This window comes from Impatiens glandulifera, chromosome 6 (genome assembly GCF_907164915.1).
Source record: "Impatiens glandulifera chromosome 6, dImpGla2.1, whole genome shotgun sequence".
Lineage (NCBI taxonomy): Eukaryota > Viridiplantae > Streptophyta > Magnoliopsida > Ericales > Balsaminaceae > Impatiens > Impatiens glandulifera.
In genome coordinates, this window is record NC_061867.1 from 51,311,257 (window position 1) to 51,334,107 (window position 22,851).

General features: G+C 30.0%; 2 protein-coding genes across 3 annotated transcripts; both read right to left on the minus strand.

Annotated features, from left to right (window-relative positions):
• Positions 1-4,001: 4,001 nt before the first annotated feature.
• LOC124941411 (peptidyl-prolyl cis-trans isomerase FKBP42) lies at positions 4,002-7,221 on the minus strand. Its single transcript, XM_047481733.1, has 8 exons — positions 7,066-7,221; positions 6,778-6,849; positions 6,456-6,638; positions 5,824-5,913; positions 5,494-5,678; positions 5,282-5,404; positions 4,640-4,792; positions 4,002-4,511 (listed from the first exon to the last, which is right to left on the minus strand). Exons 2-8 carry the CDS (start codon positions 6,812-6,814, stop codon positions 4,182-4,184), a joined length of 1,101 nt encoding a protein of 366 aa, XP_047337689.1. The 5' UTR covers positions 6,815-6,849; positions 7,066-7,221; the 3' UTR covers positions 4,002-4,181.
• A 916-nt stretch (positions 7,222-8,137) lies between these two features.
• Positions 8,138-16,005, minus strand: LOC124942369 (protein SEMI-ROLLED LEAF 2-like). 2 transcript variants are annotated; one of them, XM_047482856.1, is made up of 19 exons: positions 15,562-16,005; positions 15,391-15,465; positions 14,944-15,059; positions 14,725-14,839; positions 14,513-14,641; positions 14,108-14,155; positions 13,664-13,833; positions 13,392-13,588; positions 12,215-12,507; positions 11,987-12,136; positions 10,953-11,354; positions 10,718-10,867; positions 10,536-10,611; positions 10,000-10,124; positions 9,727-9,912; positions 9,565-9,663; positions 9,293-9,424; positions 8,750-8,926; positions 8,138-8,612 (listed from the first exon to the last, which is right to left on the minus strand). In XM_047482856.1, the coding sequence occupies exons 1-19, from the start codon at positions 15,691-15,693 to the stop codon at positions 8,448-8,450; spliced, it is 2,937 nt and encodes a 978-aa protein (XP_047338812.1). In that variant the 5' UTR covers positions 15,694-16,005; the 3' UTR covers positions 8,138-8,447. The 2 variants fall into 2 exon arrangements, with proteins under 2 accessions (XP_047338812.1, XP_047338811.1); XM_047482855.1 differs by having other exon boundaries at positions 9,520-9,663; positions 15,562-16,004.
• Between the last annotated feature and the right edge of the window lie 6,846 nt (positions 16,006-22,851).

The following is a 22,851-nucleotide window of genomic DNA, read 5'->3' on the forward strand; positions in this document are numbered from 1 at the left end:
ATATGATAATTTGTTTTTGCTAATTATATAGAAATTAAGAATGAAATTTTTTAACATGATAATTATTTGTGCTTGAATTTGTTAGAGTAAAATTAGTTTAAACTGAGTTCACAAAGTTTTTTAAACTATTCTTTTATGTTACATATTATTAATTATTTGTTGTTTTAATATGCATCTCATGTTAAATATATAATAATATTTTCTTAGTTTGCAAAAGGAAACATCTTGAGTCTATAATATATATTTGGGGATAATGTTTGGTTTGTGGATATTTGTTTTACTAAGCTTGTTTGAGCTTGTTGCTATACAATTTGTATTCCGGCACTGTTTGCGATATTTGAAAATGGACATCTTTAACGACAATCGTTGTGGTTACAATGAGATATTATCGTTTGCGCTCATCTCAAATCCTCACGGATCTAATGTCATTTTTTTCAAGATTTAATTAGGTCTCCTCCTTCGTTTCATGAACGTGGCACATTATTCGAGTTGACATGATCATAATAATTATTTTCAACAAATTAAGACTCTCTTAATTAAGAGTTTTTTAAAAATACTTTAAAAAGAAATTACTTTAATGTTTTTGATTAATTTTGATTTTCTTTATATATATATATAATTTGAAGAAGTTTATCTCACATGATTTTCATCATCCCTCTAACGTAAAAAAAAAGCTTTAATTTTCATTTTTTAATTGAATGAAAATGGAAAATGTTGGTTTAAAATTTACTTTTAAGATATCTCAAATAATAAATCAAAATCATAATTAAAATTAAAATTTCACATTTAAATTATGAGCTTAATTATCAAATATTAATAGATGATTACAAACCCTATGCTAAATCACTCTTTCTCAAAATAAAGCCTAATATATTTAAATTGACTTAGCCCACTAGATATATAGATAGATAGCTCAAAAACTAGATATAAACTTTGACAATTATTTCAGCAATATATATATATATATATGCTAGTATTGCAATATAGAATAATCATTTTGAGTGATTAGTAGGTAAATTGTAAGAAATCACTTGTAGGCATTTTGAATTGTTTTGTCAAAGTACACAATATATAACATAAATATGCAATTGTAATATGATCGAGAAAATTGATTGGACTAAATTTAGGACTATTTTTATATAACAACATATATATTTTAATTTCGTTAAAAACAATTGATTGACAAATTTATCACAAAAGAATAGATGAAAGGTCGCTTTGAAGAAATGAAAACATATTGCAGAAAATTTGGCATCAAAACTTGACAATGATAAGAAAAATTCAATAAAATTTAAGTAAAAATATGTGGAAAAAAAAGGAAAGGTAAGATAATTAGAAGTTAGGCCTAATGATTTTGTCTTTTGGGTTTCTATCTATGATTGATATTTGTTTATTGAGATTAAATATGATTTGGGTTGTGTTTAGACATAAATAAAACAATTTGAAACATTAGTGATACCAAACATTTTGTGGGACATTTTATTTTTGTTGCTGTACATGGTTTTGTTGTTCTAACAAAAAAATTTATTTTTTTTATTTTTGTTAACATGTTATTCAAAAATAATAATTATTAAATAACTATTAAAAAAAAGGGAAAAAATGATTTTAATATCTTTCATATTCTTTGTCTTTCCTCATATTCGATCTGGAGATAAAAATAAAATTGAAAGATGATTGATACTAATGTTTTTATAATCTATTCTTATTATAAGGGAACTCATTCATAATGTAGATGATTATGTTTATTTTATTGAGTTATTATTGAAAAATAATTAAATTGCTAATTTTTTTTTTAATTTGATTTCGTATAGCATTTAATAGTAAAAAAGATTTGGAACAATCCTTTAAGTTAGATAGGGATTTGGAATCTTAAGATTTTAGTATTAATTTTTTTTTTTAAGTATAATATATATAAGCGGAAGATTTTTATACAATAAATATAGAAATGGGTATATACAAAATTAAGATAATATTTTATTTTAAAATATTTTAATAAGATTAATAATTCTAAATTTATTTATATATATTTCTATTTATAATATATTATTAAAATATATAATAATTTTAATATTATAAACTTATTCTAATAAATTTTTAAAAACCATTATTTAAACAAATGATTTCTAATATTACAAAAATCATTAATAATTTTAATAATATATTAAAAATAGAACTGTATATAAAAAAGATTTAACAATTTGAATTTATTTATATATATTTTTTTGTTTATAATACATTGTTATTGCAAATATATAATAATTATATATAATATATATAAATTAAAATTATTTTATATTTTACTTCAAAATATTTTATTCTATTTTATTTTATAATAAAATAATTAAGTTAAAATATATGCATATAATGAAAATCCAGTTGCCTCATGGCTGAAATGCCCCTTTTCATGGCTTATGACACTTGGATTAGTTTTAATTACCCACTTCTTGCCTAGAGGGCAATCTAGTCATTTTGGAAGATGATAATAATAAATAATATTCAAAGTCTTATCCATTCAAAAAAAGAAGAAAAAATATCTAAGGCTTAAAAACTGCAATAAAAAGATATTTTAATGTTTCTAATTCATGACTTATCTGAAAATCATTAGTTCATCATCTTCTCCAAGCACTCTTCCATGGCTACTCTCTGCATCTATCACCAATTTATCATCAGAAATAGTTTAAGCCATCGATCTAACTTATTACCCACCAAGATTAAGAATTTTCGGTCTATGATTTGCCTGAGCCGGCTACCAATGGATCAAATGGGTCAGGATTCAACAAGGAATGATGAGAAGGAAAAAGGAAGTGACAAGGAGGAAAACTTTCTGCAGATATTTCAAAGAGTGGAGAAGATGGGTAAAGGATGGTTATTGAAAGAAGATTATTTGAAACCAAAACAAAATGGTGATTGGAAGGATATTATGCTTATGAGTATATCATTTGCTGTTTATGTTTATATATCACAAAAGATTGTATGTGCTTATTGTGCTTGGGTTGCCATGGTTAATCAGCCATGGTAGACTGGTAGTTTCTTTTATGTTCAATTATATGATCTTCATCAATTGTAATACTGATTTCAACAGATGGGTTTCCTTTTTTATCCATTGTATATAATTATTAGTGATTATATGTAAATTATCATTATGTAGTGTGATTAAACTGACTAGTTTGATTCTGTTTATAAATTAAATTCATATTTGAATGTTTATTGAATAAGATGAAGTTTTAGATTTTTTTATTGGACATATTGTTTGGACATTTGATTTTGTAGGGTTAAAAAAAATTAATCATCGTGATTTGATAATGTGGTATTTTTTTTATTTTTTTTTGGTTAAAAGATTTAAAAGATATTAATATATATAAATAAAAAATAATTTAAAATAAAATGTATTTTAGTATTTGAATTTATTAATGTAATTTATGAGAAAGAAAAGTGAAATGATGTTCGAGTGAACAACCTTGATTTATAAAAGATCGTAAATTTCTTCCCAAACAAATTGTTCATATGAGTCATCTAGATTGACTCGAACATCACTCATTGGACCCGATGAAACTCCATTGAATATGAGTCATCTAGATTGACTCGAACATCACTCATTGGACCCGACGAAACTGAAGACTCCAAATATTAGTTACTTTAATCCGTGTCAAAGAAAGTGCAGCGGTGACTCATCTAAATATGCCATGACAAAGAAAGTGTAGCGGTGACTCATCTAAATATGTCATATATAACTCGCATAATACATCTTCAAGTGGATCTCAGACTCCCACACGATATCCTATGGATTCATCCTAGCATAAAAGCTATTCATGTACTAGAGGGGTCACCCCCTTTCACCCAAAAAGATCAATATATTGGTGGGAGTGATAGTGATAAGTATAATTTAACTCCTCTGTTAAAAAAATATATAGATTACATATCCTTTTAATTTCAAGATTAACTTCAAATTAACACCAACATCATTTTTAGAGTATTGTTGTATATGAGCTGAATTAAGTCAATGGAATCAAATTCAAATGAAGTCATTTGCATGGAGGAAACCTCATTGTAATCTTCAAAATGGTTATAGGATTGTAAGACAACATACATAGATAAGACGAGGATTCACTTGACAAAGAAACAAAAAGCACAAAAGACAAAACACTTACATCCCCACCCGAGAGTGCCCAACAAAAGAGGGTCTAGTCCGATTTGTGATGTTCGCGCCTGAAAAGGCGATAGAAGAGAGATATCAGCCATTGCCAAATTAAGATAATCCAGCTAGTCTTTTGAGGTTGTTTGGGTTCAGGTCTTGGTCCAAATAATCCTTTGTAAAGCTCCTTCTGTTTCCTATAAACAGCCTTATCATGTTCGTCGAGCAATCGCAGCTCTCTCGTGATTGCTTTATCCTCTGGTGCAAATTTCCGTGCTTTCAGAAGGTCTTGACGAGCAGCATCCGTTTGGCCAAGCTCAGCTTTTGCTTTTCCTCGTCTAAATAGAGCTTTTGTGTTGTTCTCATCTTCTACCAATACCTGAAGACAAAGAGCATGTTTGATGTAAAAAAATAATTAAAATAATCTGATTGTTTGGGGGGAAAAATACTTATTTGTTATTGGTATATTGATTTGGTAAAACACATAACGAAAGATAATGGACTTACGATGCTGCATTGTGCAATTGCTTCTTCATAGCGCTTGAGCTTTATGAGACAAGCAGCCGTGTTAAGATGACAAGGATTCTTAACCGCCAACGCCATGTCACGGTATTTACCAAACAACTGGAACATGAAATCATCTCCCATATAGGCTATAGCCTAATAGATAAACAACAAAAGAGGGAAATAGTATTAGAAATGACCTAGGCTGGGTTTTCTTTTCAAATAATATGGATCAAGTTTGATGTTAGATTTCCAATAATACAACTATTTTGATTAATTGACCCAAATACCCTTACTAGTTAATTTTGATTGTAGTTGTATATTTCTAAGAGAATGTTATACAGAATAAAACATTGAAGGGTATTTTGATATTTTAGTTGATTATCTGAATGATTCAATTGAAAAATTGGCTAACCATTTTAGTTTGATCTGCGTTTTTCTTTTCAAATAATCTGGATCACATTCGATGTTGGAATTCAAATCATCTGAATACTTGGATTTAACAACCTAAATACCCTTACTAGTGTATTTCAAAAGTAGTTTTATATTTCTAAGAGAAAATTATAAAGAACAAAACAATGAAGGGTATTTTGATATTTTAGTTGATTATCTGAATGATTCAATCAAAGAATTGATTGTTCTAACCATTTCATATTGTAGCATAGCCTCCTCAAGCTTATCCTCTTTGAACAAAGCATTTCCATCCATCCTCCTCCGATCCGCAGCTCCAATTCTTTCCTCCACTGTCATGTCACTTCGAGCTTTTCCCTAAAGGGAGAAAATATACAAGAGTTAAGCCCAAAAGAAACGAAAGAATTTTTTAACCTTTTTTTCAAATGTAATTTGATTTTACTTACTTCTTTAACCTCATCAAAACCAATCAGCTGAACATCATATATAACATCCGCCATAGGAGGAACATTGGGAAAAGAGAAACTGCCTTCTTTCCCATAAGCAAATTCCCAACCTACATGTAATAAGGCTCTTTCACCAGCCTTCATACTGGTGACACCAATAGCCAGTCCTGTCATAACTTCCTTCTCTGTTGGAAAATGAGACGGGCCAATTTTAAGTTCATTCCTGAAGAAATTCTTGCTCGTCAAGTGAAATAGTTTCAGACCCAATATATGAAAAAACCATAAATTAATAATGATGGGTATTTTTCATGAATAGTGAATTGCAATCACCTTTTCCTAAGACCATCTCAATTGGTCTCTGTTCTTGCCATGTGTCTTCAAACTTATGTTGGGTGCTCTCAGTCCATGCTTTATAGTGAACTACGTAAACATACAGAAAACAAAAAAAGAGAGAAATCAAACTAATGTCCCATAGCACTTTGCTTCTGATAAAACTAAAACTGAAAATTTAGTGTTGAATGCTGAATAGTTAATTTTTAATTGTTGAATGAGTCAAGTCTCTGATAAAGAAATTGAATAAACCATGAAATCCATATCTTAAGTACATGGTATTAACGTGTGAATGTACCAAAGGACTATCTTACCCTTACCCTTACCCTTATCATGACGTAATTTGATTAATTTTCAGGGTTAAAATTGTGTGTTAGATGCTCTTACTAGATTATTGAGTTAGGTAATCCAAAAAAGAATTAACCATAATTTGAGCTAAATGAACTTAATTCAGATTAAGTGATAAGATATGTTATTGAACACTGCCAAGGCATATATACAGGAGTGATTTGCAATAAGTGGACAGTCAACGCGTTCATCCCAGTGTTAAATGACTAGTGTTTATTCATCTGATGCTTGACTCACTTTATTTGATATCGGGTTAATATAGAAGTAGTCAGATTTTGACTTACAGAAGCATGTTGAATACTTTGTTGGTTTATCACCATGACCCTCCTTGATAATTTGTTTGGTGACTTTCTCATGAAGAACTTCGACTGCAGAATCAACCTTTGGAATTTCATTACCATCCTGAGAAAGCTCTCCATGAACAACTGAAGAAGCTTCAGCAATGATTTCATTATCATCATCTTGAACTGCCAAACATTTGAACCAATTAGAAATCACAAACACAATTGGATCAGGTTTAGCCAATACCTAATACAAAATTTTACTGAATCTATGTTTTACAGTACAAAATGCATTGATAGACAAGGAAGAAAGCGTATGTTTTACCAGATGACTGATTTTCCTGCTCCTGATCTTTCTCCATTTCACGAATTTCGATTCAGTTTCTTCTCTTGGATCCTGACATAGTATTTATAACATTGAAAACCCATAAATCATAGCACTTTAAAACCTAAAGCAGATAGCTTTATTTCTCTAAGACATTAACAAATCGAAGTAGTCGATTATACTAGAAATTCAGCACCATGTCACTAGATCTTTTCAGTTCTTTACGCATTTCTGTAGGAAATGAGCAATTTAAACCGGATCGAAGAGAAAATGAGATTCAAGTAGTACCTTGAGGATCTTCAGGAGCTGAATTTGAACGCCGGCCTTTGGTTATGGAAGTGAGAATGATCACCACTTTTGCTATTACCAAAGAAGATTCGAGAAGGGAGGGAGAGAGAGAGAGAGACTGAGAGAGCACCTTGACCTTCAATAAATCTTGTTTAGCATTTTAAATATTAAATTTAAGGACTTTTGTATACTAGTAAAGAATATTTTAAACTTTACAAGAGTAATTGCCTTTCTTAAAAGAGTAAAGATTCAAGCTTTGATTTTGGCTTTTCCTTTCTTATCAAACCTTTCATTTCCCCCATCATTCAATTGAGTTTGAGAAAATTGAATTATGGGTTTTCAAATTTTCTTGTGTGTTGTTTAAGTTAACTCACCCGAAAACTCTAATAGACTAGAGGTTTGAAAATCGATTTAAACAAAGTCATGACAGTGAAGATCATGTTAGTCATTTCGGGTAATAAACAAATAAACATAGGTCAAAAGAAAATATTAAACTTATATACATTTATCTTGTTATCATTTTTTTGTGGGTTAGAGATGAATATGATTTAAAGTAGTTATACAAATAGTAAGAATCGTGTTAATCACATCGAATAATAAACAAATAAACCACAATAAACAAGAAATATCAAATTTTCATTTTGTTATACATCACTAGGCTCACCCATAAGATTTTCATTTTTTAATTGATTTCATATCTTTCGTCAAATATTTGTGATAATTATCATGGGTTGAAAAGGGACGGACTAATAACAAGCTAGAAGTTAATGGATCGGAAGCATAAATGCATAATACCATGCAAAAACATGAGTTTGGTCTTACTTCACCGAGAAACAAAAGAAGACTTGTAGTTAAACGTTATAAAGTCAATTTAAATCATTCTTGGATCAATCAATTCACAAGCCTAATTCCACTTCTCCATATAATCCACCAGGAAAACAAATAAAATAAAAAATGGTCTCAACACAATTAAGAAGAAGCTACATGAAGTAACAAGTTAGATTGGTTACTTGTGGTATAAACTGAATAAACTTATCTAATATAAAAAATATATATATATAAGTCAAGGATATAATTAAGATATTAAAATGCATGAATACATTAATCAAACACATAATGAATTGTAATGTGTTCACATTGGTTGAGATGAACACAAAGAATAAACTAATAACAATACAATTGCATGGTCAAAACTGAAGGAAAATAAAGAGAAAAAAACAGAGCAAATTTACATATCTATTAACACAACATTAACCTCCCTCCCAAGAACATTGAAATTCAGGCAAAATCCCTTCTTCTTCTTCTTCTTGAGTGTGCTTGATGATTAAACAAACATAAAACTACAATACCATTCATTATATGGCCAAGAATCATCATCATCATCAGCCAGTAGCAGCTTTTAGGAAGTTATCAAATGGGTTTGTACTGGGTAGCATAAAGAAACCGGGATGATGTTGGTACTCAGCCGAGCACATCATTGGAGCCTCAAACGCGAATGTTGTGAATGGACTAATATCCGAGTTCTGATCAAGAAAAGGATTCCCACCCTGAATTTCAATAACCATTTCATGGTTTAAGATCAAACTATTCTTTAAATAAGCGATTAAATTATGAAACTGTTTTGATATGATCCATTTTATAAAACATGCATATACAAAATAATAAGAGAAGTCAGAGACTTGACCTGGCTATAAGGTGGCTCGTGAATTCCCTGGATTTCATCGTTTGAACTGATAAAAACATTCATCTTTTGTTGCTTTCCCATTTGCAGAGCCTCACAATGATTAGCCATTTCTTTGTAAGGCATATCATGTCCAGTAGAGATGGAGGCACGTCCAATTTGATTACTTGTTTCTAGAACCTGAATCATTATTGTTAGCAAAACTGGTGAGTAACAAAGATGGAAAAGAATCCGAATTAAGCTCCCATTTAAATATTGTCTTTATAATACAACTTATCACTTAATCTAAATCATTAAGTGATTTGGCTCAACTAAGTTTAGCTTAACTTGGTAATGAACTTACGTCGCAGTAGTTCCACATTTTATCAAATAAATTTACATATACATATTTTCATTTTGGTTTATTCAGTCTTTGTTTTCCAAATAAAACTTATTCAACACCTAAAATTCAGTATTCATCCTTCAGAACTTAACTTTCAAACTATCAGTCAAGATCATTTTCGTTGATGGTAACAGTTTTCCAAATTAAGTGTACAAAAATATTACCAAGTCAAGAAATTGGTTGATGCTGAAGAGATCTGAATCGCTCTCATCCGCCTGGGGATCAGTATCTTTATGACCTTCGGGCATATCATGTGGTGCATCCTCATTTGTTGTTTGTAATAATTGAGGATCATCCTGGAATACAGACGAACAATTGACTTTGAAGCATGATGTACAACGTAAGATATAAAGCGACACACATGATTGGAAAAGTGGATGAAGAAAGATACCGCATTATTACTAGACCTAACAATTTTTGAATCAAACTGATACACCTGTCCAAGTTTCTCCTTGGATGACTGAGATTCAAGTGGGCAAGAATCGTCTGGTAGAAAATCACTAAGCAATTCCTCCTTCATTTTGGAAGATTCTGCCTGCCATATATGAATATAATTATCAAAAGTACAAAATGGGGAAGGACTCAATGAGAGTTTTACCAGCAATTCCACTATTTTAGCAGCAAGATGTTCATTGGAGAGTTCATCTGGTAAACCTGATGAGCAAAGAGACTCAAAAACCTCATCTTTATCTTTATTTGATCCATAAACTCCATTTGGATTGTCTGTTATGGGATTGTTCGCTCGTAACTTACAATCGTTGACCAAATCTAGAAACGGATCAACCTGTAGATAGAGATAGATATGTTGATACAAGGTAATATACATTAGAAAAAATAAAACAGAATAAGAAACAGTTAAGATAGTACATACCAGATTGTTTAATGTAGCCTTAGCCAAAGGAACAAGAGGAAGTAGATTGTATGCTTGGGATGAGAAAATTATCATTGAATTTGCCAGGGTAAAAAGGGATCTTTTCCTTGATGGCTGCAGGCTCCCTATTAAAATGAGATAAAAGTATTAATCTAAATATAATTAAATGCTTATTTGAATTAAGTTTCGATAAGCTATGAATGACTGAAAGAGCATTCAAAAGACAACTTTAACCCCTTGAAGGCTTGAACTAATCAACTTACGTCTTTATAAGGGTAAAATAGTCTGTAACTATATTATGGACATTAGTTCCACATTTTATCAAACTAACTTTCTTACGAATAGAGAGTGTTTAAAATTTAGCTATCTTCAAATGGTTCATTCAAAATTTATTTTTTAGAGACTTAATGCATTCAGCACTTCAGTATTTAACACTTAATTTTCAACTATAGTTACTTATGATCTATAACTACCTATTGTGATATTTTTTTTTTAAAATGGTGTTTCTTTTATTTTTATTTTTTTGGAAATCTCACCTCCACCACCAAGAGCAATGCTCCTCAAGGAAAACGCAAGCTGGAAACTCCTAATAAGAGACTGTTGACTTGAATGCTGCATGTTGCAAAAACAATATATGGTAACTAATATCATGTGTGAAAAACTTATTCTCCAACTGTAAAAGTTACCAAGGGTAAGAATCTAATGTGTCAAGAAATACCTTGCTTCTAGCAAACAATACTGTCAAACTATATGTGTGAGCAATTGCTGCATAATTGTCAGGCAGATTAAAAGGAGAAACAGCTTGTACCCACATTGATGAGATCAATAGGTTGATCTGTCGTGTACTCAACTTAAGAGAAACCGCCTCCTGTCATACCACAAAGATGGGAATTGAGTTGAGAAATATAGTCCATAACTGTATATGTATAAGTACAGGAATGATCAAGGTTTACCATTTCTTGAATTGTATCAGTGGGAACAGAATCGTTTTTCACACTATAAGATCGACTATAACTTGACTTCAACCTGTTCATCATGGAGTTAGTTTTGACGATTTGATCCTTACCATCATTGTTTTGTTCTTCCTTATGTCCGATATCACTTCCTTTTGGGGCTGTTTGTTCGCTTCTCAACTTTGCAAAAATAGCAGCTGAAGAAGAAAACGCAGAAGTAGCTCTTGAGAGTGTCCTTTGAATACTTTTTGTCGCACTTGAGGCAGTTGCTGTTTGACGACGAGGACAAACAGAAGATGGGACAAGAACAACTGAAAATATTCTATGTGCTCCCACCCTTGTCTCATAGTCTGAACAAACCATTGCAAGAAGTAACTGATGAAACAATGCTTCAGGGAAAGCCTACAACAAATAAACAAGATTTTGAATGAAGGACATGAAATAAAAAATAAAAAAAAGGTTTTAGAGTTAATCACTTAATTTAAATGCTTATTTGAATTAAGTTCATTTTATATGTTATTTAAAATAACTCACTTCTTTAGATTAAGCTAAAATTCAAGTTACAAATGAGGGAACTTGATCATTTTAAAAGACAACTTTAACCCCTCGAAATTAATCAAATTACAAAGGGTAAATATTCTTTAAGTACTTTCCCGACATTATTGATACATTTTATCAAATCAACTTACATATATCAGTTCTTAAAATTCAGATTCTCATTTGGTATATTCAGTTAAAAATTCTTACTTAATTCAAAGTATTAATTACTTAACTCGGTAACCTATTAAGAATGTGCAAAAGAAAACTTTAGTCTCGAAATTAATCAAATTACATCGTTATAAGGTAAAATAGACTTGAAGTACTTTCCCAATATTAAGTCCACATTTTATCAAATCAATTTATACTCAAAATTTAGATGCTTTCATTTAGTTTATTCATCATTTATTTTTCAAAGACTTCACTCGTTCGCCACTTAATTCAACACTGAATTTTTTGTGTTAACAAATGCACACAAGAAGAATTGTATGCTCTACCTTGTTATGGTAAGATAGATTTGGCATGCCTGCTGCAATTTGAGCAGTTCGATAAACAGCACTTATCGTGGTTCTGACCATAACTGTAATGTTCGAAACGCTTTCCATCATCACCGCCATAATATCGAGCAAAGGACCAGTATCTCCCACCTGTCTTTGGAAGGGAGTTTAAGTACATCAACATATATATGATTTGGATGCTGTTTTCAATCATAGAAGAAAAATCACCTTATTTAGTAAGTTAACAAGGCAATCGTCCACTGCTGATTTATATCTACTGTTCCATTGAATCACTTCCGATCCTAGGTCAGAATCATCGAGAGAGCAATGTATGCTCTTGCGTAAATGTCTCATCACATCACTGCATGCACCTAGTATCGTAACAGAAGCCTGAACCTTTGTTTCTCGAGCAAGGCTTGTAGCAACATCAACAATGTGTAACTGCATTTCCTGGTTCTTCAAGACGTTTTTATGATCGAGGTGCTTAATTAAAGTAGACAACAAGAAGTGTGTATTCTGTCCTGAAAATTCCAATTAGACAACAAAAATAAACTTTATGAACTGAAAATAAAGTAAAAAAGAATGTGAAGAGAATGAATTGTTGGAATTAATCCAACATGTGGGTACATATTGATAATATATGAGTAATTGTATATTATGTGCTATCACAATAAAATTTATCTCAGTTAAAGTGATCTGTTAAAGTATAAAATTTGACATTTATACAAAGAATATCTATATAGATGCACACCCGACATTTACTATTCTACTATTTTATGGTTGGGCTATGTTCTCAACCATATGAGAATAGTTTATTCTTCTATCAAACACATCTCATCATGCTAAAAGGGAGAGGTTAAATAGACATTCTCAAGAACACTCGAGGGGTTATTAATATAGGGCTTGGAAGACCTAAGCCACTAAATCTTCACAAAAAACATGCATCTGATTATGGATTTTGGTACGCTTCTGCGAATTCGGTATAGTCTCAATGTTCTAACATGATTTCTATGTTTGGTGATCTCTCTATATATAATTGTACATTAGTTATTATAATAAAAATTAAGTCCAGTTAAAGTGATATAGATGCACACACAATATTTACTATTTTTATGATGTGCAAAATAGTGAATGAGTAACTTTGGGTTAGGATCCCAACCCACATAAATAGCCTATTCTTCTGCCAAGAACAGCTCAACGTTCTCAAGAACGCTCAAGGGGTATTCATATAGGGCTTGGAATATCTAAGCTGCTAGATCTTCACATAAAACTTGCACCTGATTATGGATTCTGGTAGGCTTCCGCGAATTCGGTATAATCTCAATGTACTAACATGATTTTTATGTTTGGTGAAGTTCTCACTCTTTAGATTAAAGAAATCTAAGCAAGAATGAAATGTGCATACCAGAACTCTCCATTACAGACTGGATATCGAGCAATACAGAGAGGGCAAGACCATGTTCAGGGGACCATAAGTTGCTATTGTCAAATGAGCGAAAAACGGATTCAAGTACACGACGAACAGTTGTAGCTTCCTTGGCTAACTTGGCAATGTTATACAGACACACCCTAGACCAAATAACAGGATTCCTGATGTCTTTCCTGCTTAGATTAATGGGTTTATGTTAGATTTTATCAAAAGAGAAATTTATCAGTCACATCCAGATTATAACTTACACATCTGGACTAACTTCTCCTTTGCTAGTCACAACCTTTTCCCAAGAGATCATCATTCTTGCACCATCTGTCGATGGAAAACCATGATCTTCGGCTTTTTGTTCTTCCTCGTTGGAAGAATCTTGATTATCTTTAGGTGTCCCACAGTTTTCAAGTACTACAGAGACCACCTTCAAAATTAGAAACAGAGGCATAGTAATCAGATGAAAAGGGATTCCAGAAGAACTGTCAATTCAGATTTTTTTTGTAAATGGTAAACTTTTCATTAAAGATAATTTTTTTGTGAATGCAAGAAGCATTCAAAAGGTACAAAAAGAACTGAAAAAGAAAGGGAACAAAATCAAAGAGAAATAGATTCCAATAAGTTAAAGAAGTCCAAGCCCTTGCATAATCCTTACATTAGTAAGAAGAAAAGAAATATGCTATTAGGAAATACTAACTTACATTGTCAAATTCTGGGGAAATATGCGAGAATTCTCCAACAAACCAAATCTACAAAGTCAAAACTAACAGTATGAGAATCATTAAAATGATGAACTAGGGATAAAGATAAGATTAAAAAAGGCCAAAGACTATTAATAGAGTTGTTGAGAAGAAATATACACAAAGTAACATAGTTGATTTGAACAACTCAACCATATACACACTGCATCAGTAGGGACAAGTAAATATTATTGGAACTTATTAAAAGAGTCCTTAACCTATATACATGTTATGAACTCGTAGAATTATTAGAAATCGTATTCACGACAACTCTATTAATACAATTTTGAAGTGGGTGAAGTATCAAATAAATAGAATGCAAGTAAACATAACAAAAGTAGATGAAGTGATTTCTTTTATATTTACCACTGAAGATATGGCTTGAAGTCCAGATGCACGCAAATTCTTTTCCCTGTCATCATCCCCCAGTTCCTGAGCTAGAGAACAAAGTTTTGGAAGCAAGGCTTCTAGGTTGAATGTATAAGTCCCGTCACGCTATACATCACATTAGAATTCTATAAGCTTGACAACAACTCGAGACAAACAACGACGCAAATAACCAACAAAAAAAAAGATACCTGATTATTTACAAACTCAAAAAGTGTTTCACATCCCATAACTCGCAAATCGTCATTCTTCGTTTGATCCAACAAAATCTGTATAATGTTAAGCAAGCTAGTTGCAAATAATGGCCTGCCAATATTTTTCATTGATCAAAGAATTGGCAACATTGAAGAGATAATCCTTAGAAGATAATTATTGCTAACACATAATTAACCATGGTGAAGATTACTCACATTTGTTCCTTACAAGATATTGACAACTTTCTGTATATACGGAGGACTACTTTCACAGAATGATATTGCTCATTCCTAAGGTCTTTGTAACACCTCTGCTCAAGAGTAGTCGTTATCTGGTTAAGAAAATCTTTGTATAAATGAAACTCATTCAGCAAAAGAAAGCCATACAGATCAATAACAAGCCAATCCCTCGTATTTGCCCAATCAGCACAAATTCACTTTAAACATCGCGACATGTCACAATAGCTTGAACATGAATAAACTATGCTTGCCTCAATGTTTACCAAGTAATTTGGGGGCAAAATATGCAAGCTATCTGTAATTGACATCTTGGCAACAGTCATAACCAGTAAATAAGCTATTTCTCATCTCTATACAAGCTTACAGTAGCAAAATAAACACAGGGTCAAGCAACAATAGCAGTTTTTGACCGAAATAACCTACCCTTGGAACTCGAAGTGGGTTTTTTGAAGCATATTCACAAAGTTTACCAATGTTACGATCATTGGGTTCTTGATCCTGCCAGAACATGTGAAAAGATACCCTTTAAGCGAAATCATAAATGGTAATAAAAACAACAACCATAAAGCAGGAGAATTGAACAAGAAATCTAACCGGAGACCGAGGGAAAATATCAGCTAACATCTTCTTGTATCGCTTAATAGGATGGCGTGATCTAGGCCGAACCGCAGGACAAAAGAAACATAATTGATCACATATCGGCATTATCTGCTGCGCTATACCCATTTTCAATCTTAAAAGGATGAATTAACAAAAAGAAAACGAAAAAGATTGGGAATTTTTTGATTTGAATTGAATTGGAGAGGAGGGGAAATGAAGATATAAATTGAATGAATTGATGGGTGTTTTGAGTTGGATAAGGAGATTGAAGCTGAGGAGAGAAAGGGACGGTCGGAGAAAACACCTTCAAATCGAGAGCGCCGGATCTCCGACGTCCATAAACGGAAACAAGAGATAGAGAGAGGTAAGAAAGGGAGAAAGATGAATCAAAATATTCATGGGAGCAACTGATTTCTTTTGTATTTATACGCTTTGGATTGCAACGACTATTATTGCAATGAAACGGCATTCTCTCTCTCTTTCTCTCTGTCATTTCTTGAACACTTAGTTTGTAACATGATCTAAACATCACTTATTTAAATAATACTTTTTTTTATTCAAATCTATATATATATATAATGATGCTTAATTTTTAAAGTGTCCAGATTGCCGGGTCGAGAGCTGTGGTTAATTTGGATACTTGGGTCGGATTGTGGGTTTACCCGTTTTTAAATTTAAAACGGTTAAAAATAAAATTAAAAATGCTAGAGGTATGTTTCGAACCTGCAACCTAACAAAATAAGTACAACTCTTTAACCAACTAGGCTACAAAGACTTTATATTTTAAATTCAACACCAAATTTGATAAACGCGGGACGTTTTAACATTAATATAAGTTCAACTTTTTAACTAACTAATCTATATATATATATAATGATGCTTAATTTTTAAAGTGTCCGGATTGCCGGGTCGAGAGGTGTGGTTAATTTGGATACTTGGGTCGGATGGTGAGTTTACCCGTTTTTAAATTTAAAACGGTTAAAAATAAAATTAAAAATGCTAGAGGTATGTTTCGAACTTGCAACCTAACAAAACAAGTACAACTCTTTAACCAACTAGGCTACAAAGACTTTATATTTTAAATTCAACACCAAATTTGATAAAAGCGGGACGTTTTAACATTAATATAAGTTCAACTTTTTAACTAACTAATTTATATATATATAATGATGCTTAATTTTTAAAGTGTCCAGATTGCCGGGTCGAGAGCTGTGGTTAATTTGGATACTTGGGTCGGATTGTGGGTTTACCCGTTTTTAAATTTAAAACGGTTAAAAATAAAATTAAAAATGCTAGAGGTATGTTTCGAACCTGCAACCTAACAAAACAAGTACAACTCTTTAACCAACTAGAATACAAAGACTTTATATATTAAATTCAAACACCAAATTTGATAAATGCGGGACGTTTTAATATTAATATAAGTTCAACTTTTTAACTAACTAATCTATATATATATATAATGATGTTTAATTTTTAAAGTGTCCGGATTGCCGGGTCGAGAGGTGTGGTTAATTTGGATACTTGGGTCGGATTGTGGGTTTACCCGTTTTTAAATTTAAAACGGTTAAAAATAAAATTAAAAATGCTAGAGGTATGTTTCGAACTTGCAACCTAACAAAACAAGTACAACTCTTTAACCAATTAGGCTACAAAGACTTTATATTTTAAATTCAAACACCAAATTTGATAAAAGCGGGACGTTTTAACATTAATATAAGTTCAACTTTTTTAACTAACTAATTTATATATATATAATGATGCTTAATTTTTAAAGTGTCCAGATTGCCGGGTCGAGAGCTGTGGTTAATTTGGATACTTGGGTCGGATTGTGGGTTTACCCGTTTTTAAATTTAAAACGGTTAAAAATAAAATTAAAAATGCTAGAGGTATGTTTCGAACTTGCAACCTAACAAAACAAGTACAACTCTTTAACCAACTAGAGTACAAAGACTTTATATATTAAATTCAAACACCAAATTTGATAAATGCGGGACGTTTTAATATTAATATAAGTTCAACTTTTTAACTAACATATAATGATGTTGAGTAAATGGATACTTGGGTCGGATTATGTGTTGACCCACCTATAAATTTAAAACGATTAAAAATAAAATTTAAAATGTTATCTGTAATTTTTTTCACGATTTTTTATATTATTACTCGTACAAATGCACGGGCTAAATGCTATGAAGATAATAATAATAATAATAATGCATGACCTTATTATAAAATAATCATGTCCTAGGCCCAATTTAGAAGTCAATAAATAATAGTCCAGCCCATCAAGACATCAAATAATACGTATTCAGGATTTACTTGATGAAAACATGAATAATCAAATAATATTAGGCGAGATTTTTATTTTATTTTTTAATTTGCGACCCCTTAACTTATGCTTTATTGTGATATTTTATCTTACATGTCTTATTTAAACATGTAAATTAAGAAATATAACTAAATAAATTAAAATTAAAAAACAAATATGGTAGATTGATAAGATTATTCAGCAGCTAGCTAAGCTAACTCAAATTTAATTAAGAATATATTAAAATATAAATCAAAATTAAAAATGACTATTTGACTATTGTATATCAAAATTTACTATATGCACAAAGTGAAAATGACTATTGCAATTAAAATTGATAAATGCTTTATTAAAACTAAGAGCTACTTTAAAATATTCATGAGAAGCTGGACCTAGAATTAATCAATATATATATATAGTTATATACTCTGACTTCTATTATTGACAAGATCATTCAGCAGCTAAGCTAACTCAAATTTAATATAATCCTTAAATGTTTTTTTTCATTAAAAGTCAGCTGTTTAAAACTTTGAATAATGAATATTAAGAATGTAAAAGAAATAACGGGTACTCTAACAGCCTATTATATAGTCAAAGATAATACCATATTTTGAATAATCTTAATTTTTATAAAACTCATATATATAAATATTTAAATTTCAAACTAATACTTATTCCTCGTGTTATTAATACAAGATTAATTAACACATCGGTCTTTGTCTATTTTTATTAAATAGAATATGAATAGAGGTTAAATTTTGACATTCAAGGTTGAATTAAGTTTGAATATTGGGTTAATAAAAAAATAGTTATTTTTGAAATTCATTTATATTGAGATTATAATTAATATATATATTTTTAATTTCATATTTGTTTATTCTTTGAGAGATTCATTTGGTGATACTAGTCTTCTAAGTAGTTAATGAAAAGTTTAGATTGATACGACTGTCAGACAGACTCACATACATACATATTTGGGTTACCATACCCAATTATTACCGTATAGACTATATGGTTGGAGAAAAATCGTCGAACTTTCAATGATCGAATGTAGTTGTTCGATACGTATCATTCATAGTATTATTATTATGATGATTTCTGAGATTCATTTAGAAAATTCAGCACAATCTGTCGGAAAATTAATCGTTCTCTCGAAGATTTACGAGCTCGATAACTTATTAAAGATTTTTGTTTTCATGTCATGTTTTATCGTTATTCTTAAACAATTTTTTTTTCATTTTCAATAATAAATGAACTTTTTAAAAAAATAAATAAATAGTTTTCTAAAGATCAATCAGGTATAAAAGAACTTTTTATTAAAATACATATAATCTTAATTTTTGTACTAAAATAAATATCTTTCAATGTTTATTTATGGGTAAAGATATAATGTCTATATAAAAAAATATTATATATATTTTTTCAATTAAATCATTTTGGAGAAGAAACTTCTTAAGTTACTCTAATTGTTTTAAGAAACATGTTAATAAAATAATTGACTATATCATGTTATCATTTTCATAAACAAATAGATCAACATATATAAACTAAACTCGTAAAAAAAAAAAAATATCAATTGTCCAGGACATTATTTGTGTTTTAAAATAAGAAAGGGTTCATTCCATTCTATTTAATTTTCTAAATTTACAATTATGAATGTCAATTTCTGAGAAATTGAATTGTGTATAGTGGAAATAAATTCTTTAAAATGTTTTTGATATTTACATAATATTATATATTAACAAACAAAATAAAAATAAAGGTAAAAAGATAGTTTTTTTTTTTTTTTTTTTAAACAGAGAAGAAGTCTAGAGCACTTTTGTAGAAATGCAACCCAGCGACCGAGCCAGCGTTAGGGTAAATTTGGACCTATGTGATAACGAACTTGCTGCACGCGCTGCACGCGCCGCCGCCATACCGCCTTTCCCCACCGAGTCTTTGCCGCACTTAACTGTCAATTCCCGTCTACCTTCTTTCTCCTCCGCCACCGGCGGCATCGGAGGTATCTGCATTGGTCCATGACGGCTCTGCCGCTTTCGAATCGATTCAATATCCATCTCCGGTTTGAACTTCACCGGTCCAAACATGAACATCCTCCTTCGCGATTTATCCGACATAGACGTGATCGCCGTGAAGTTTACTTTTGATTGAGAATTCGTCACTGAATTATTATTATTATTATTATAATAGCTCAGATTCCTCATAGATTCAGACCGATTCCTTCTGTTCGCCTCTTTAATTGCTCTCTCTGCATCCATCGGGAAGACATTAGTATGTTCGTAGAGTGACTTGGATCTAATTAATCCGTCCTCTTGCAGATCGATTGAGTTGTTTTTAGCGGTAACATCGCAGATCGGCGCTAAACCGGTGAAGAAATTGAACAGACTATGATCGGTGGAAGAGTAAACTTCCTGTTCAAGATTACCGCGTACAGAGATGTAATCGGATAGAGAAATCACATCTTCGTTGTCTTCCAAATCCTGATCAGAGAAATCTTCGAAGTTGTTCTTCCGATCTTCTTCCATTATCTCCAATTGGCAAGAGGAAAAGATCTGATGAAACGAAGAGATGAAGACGGAGTTATATGTAGTAGTTTGATGATCAGAGATGCAGAATTATCGCCTATGACTCCATCTATCATAATTGACATTTGATGACTACGATGGCTTCTAGATAAACCCTAATTGCAGTTGAGAAGAGGTTAGTACTTTTGAAATTTGAATAATTCTCGAAAGGTTGAAACCTCGAATAGGGAATTTAACTTTGATATAACATTTAAATTGGTATTTAACTTTTATTTATGGTTAAAATAAGACTCAAATTTTAAAACTTTTGTAATAAATGTATGTATTGAAAGGTTAGGATTAATTATTCATAAAATATATGTGAATTCAACATTCACAAATCCAAACATGATGGATTTTATAAGGAGAACTTGTTAGTTATATAATAATCAATAGGTTATTTTTAAATTTTCTTGTTGGGTGTAATTATTAAAGTTATTTAGTTACAAAATTACAAATACATTAAGCATGGAAATATAATAAAATATTGAGCTCAAATAGAATAAGACCTAAATTTATTTTCCATTTTTGAACTCGTGTTCATCTTCTAAGTTGATTAATTTAAAAATACTATAGAGTTGAATATTTTTTTTTATAATTTCTTACATTACTTAGTCTCAAATCTAAATTCTGATCACTAATATTTTGAAGCAGCACTAATATTATTAATCCAGAAATAGACTTAATTATTATTTGAACTTGAACTTTAAAATTTTTAACATACTATATATTTTTAGTTAAATAAACTCTTCTCAAACAAAAAGAAAGTGTTAGAGTTGGTGGATATATTTTTGTTAAGAAAAAAACATAAAGTTATTAAAGCTCAAACTTTAGATGATTGTCAATTTTTTAGCTTCTTGTAATTTTTTTTTTAAGGAATACCAAAATAAAGTATTTGAGGGAGTGGGTGCCCGATTTCACGTGGAACGGTGGAAGGTTCGAAAAAGAGATAGTCTTTATATTACATATATTCTTTTGTATTTCTAGAAACAGCTACTTTTGTCTCACTTATAATAATAATAATAATAATAATATTAATACCTTTGAAGATGGTTCTATTTGCAGGTAAGCTTGTAATATACTAATGTTATCATATAAGGTTTATAAATATATATTCATATTATCTTGTTGCTGCAAGTAATTGGGTTGATTATAAAAATGTAATTATATATATATATATATATATATATATATATATATATATATATATATATATATATATATATATATATATATATATATATATATATATATATTTTAAAGAAAAGGAGAACTAGTATGACAACCGTACCGTCATGGGCTTCCGCTTAAACTCAAAGCGTTTCCAGATACCCGTGACCTTTTGGTTTCTTAAGTCGACTCTTACCATAACTTTTTGGTCTCTTAAACCGACTTTTACCAATAAACTACTTTGGTGGATTATATATATATATATATATTATAAACTTATTAGTTATTAGAATAACTTAAGTTACAAAATCAATGAATAAGAGATTAAAAGTTACAAGTTTGATTATTCTTAAAACGAATAAATATATTTTTAAAAAAGTATCATATTTTTCAATGAATTTTTTCAAAATTTCAAATAAGATCTTAAATTCAGAAATTAAATTGATTTTTTTACTTGTTTATTCTTCTTAAAAACTTGAACATCATTCTAAATTTTATGAGTTAAACATATTTGTAGCTTCTAATTCCAAATTTTAATAGAGTTTTATGGTCAGGTTGAAATATAAGGTACCGAATTTACAGGTATAAACATTTTTTAAGCCAATGACTTTGTTTCAGTTATGTCCTCACCTTCTTCTTTTAAATTAAAAGTATTTATCTTTATTTTATATATTTATGTATTTCAATTACTAATATTAATTTTATATCTATTTTAAAATGTTGCAAACAATATATTATTTTAATTAATATATATATATATATATATATATATATATATATATATATAATATAAAGAAGTTTATATATAAAACAACCTGCTTATTTTATTTATAAAGACTGTAAATTCTCAATATCATAATAATATATAATCTTTTTTCTTTGGGTTTCTCTATTGATTTTATTTAGTACACGAAACAACCTATTTATTCTTTTGTTGTTAACATTTTCTTTAATATTGTAACAAATTAACAAAAAATCTAATATTTCGATAGATCTCAATTTTTTTTAATCGATATTTTTTGTGATGAAGGTAAACATTATTTTTTTCTCCCTAGTTTAATTAATATTTCAATTTTTTTTTTAAATTATTTAATAATTTATTATATATGGTTTGATGTTAATATCTAGAACTTTCAATGTATTCTTTTTATATTTTTATTGCTATAATATTATATTTTTATATTTTAAAATAAAATTATTTAGAGTCGGTTATAAATAGAGTCATATGACAACTATACTTAC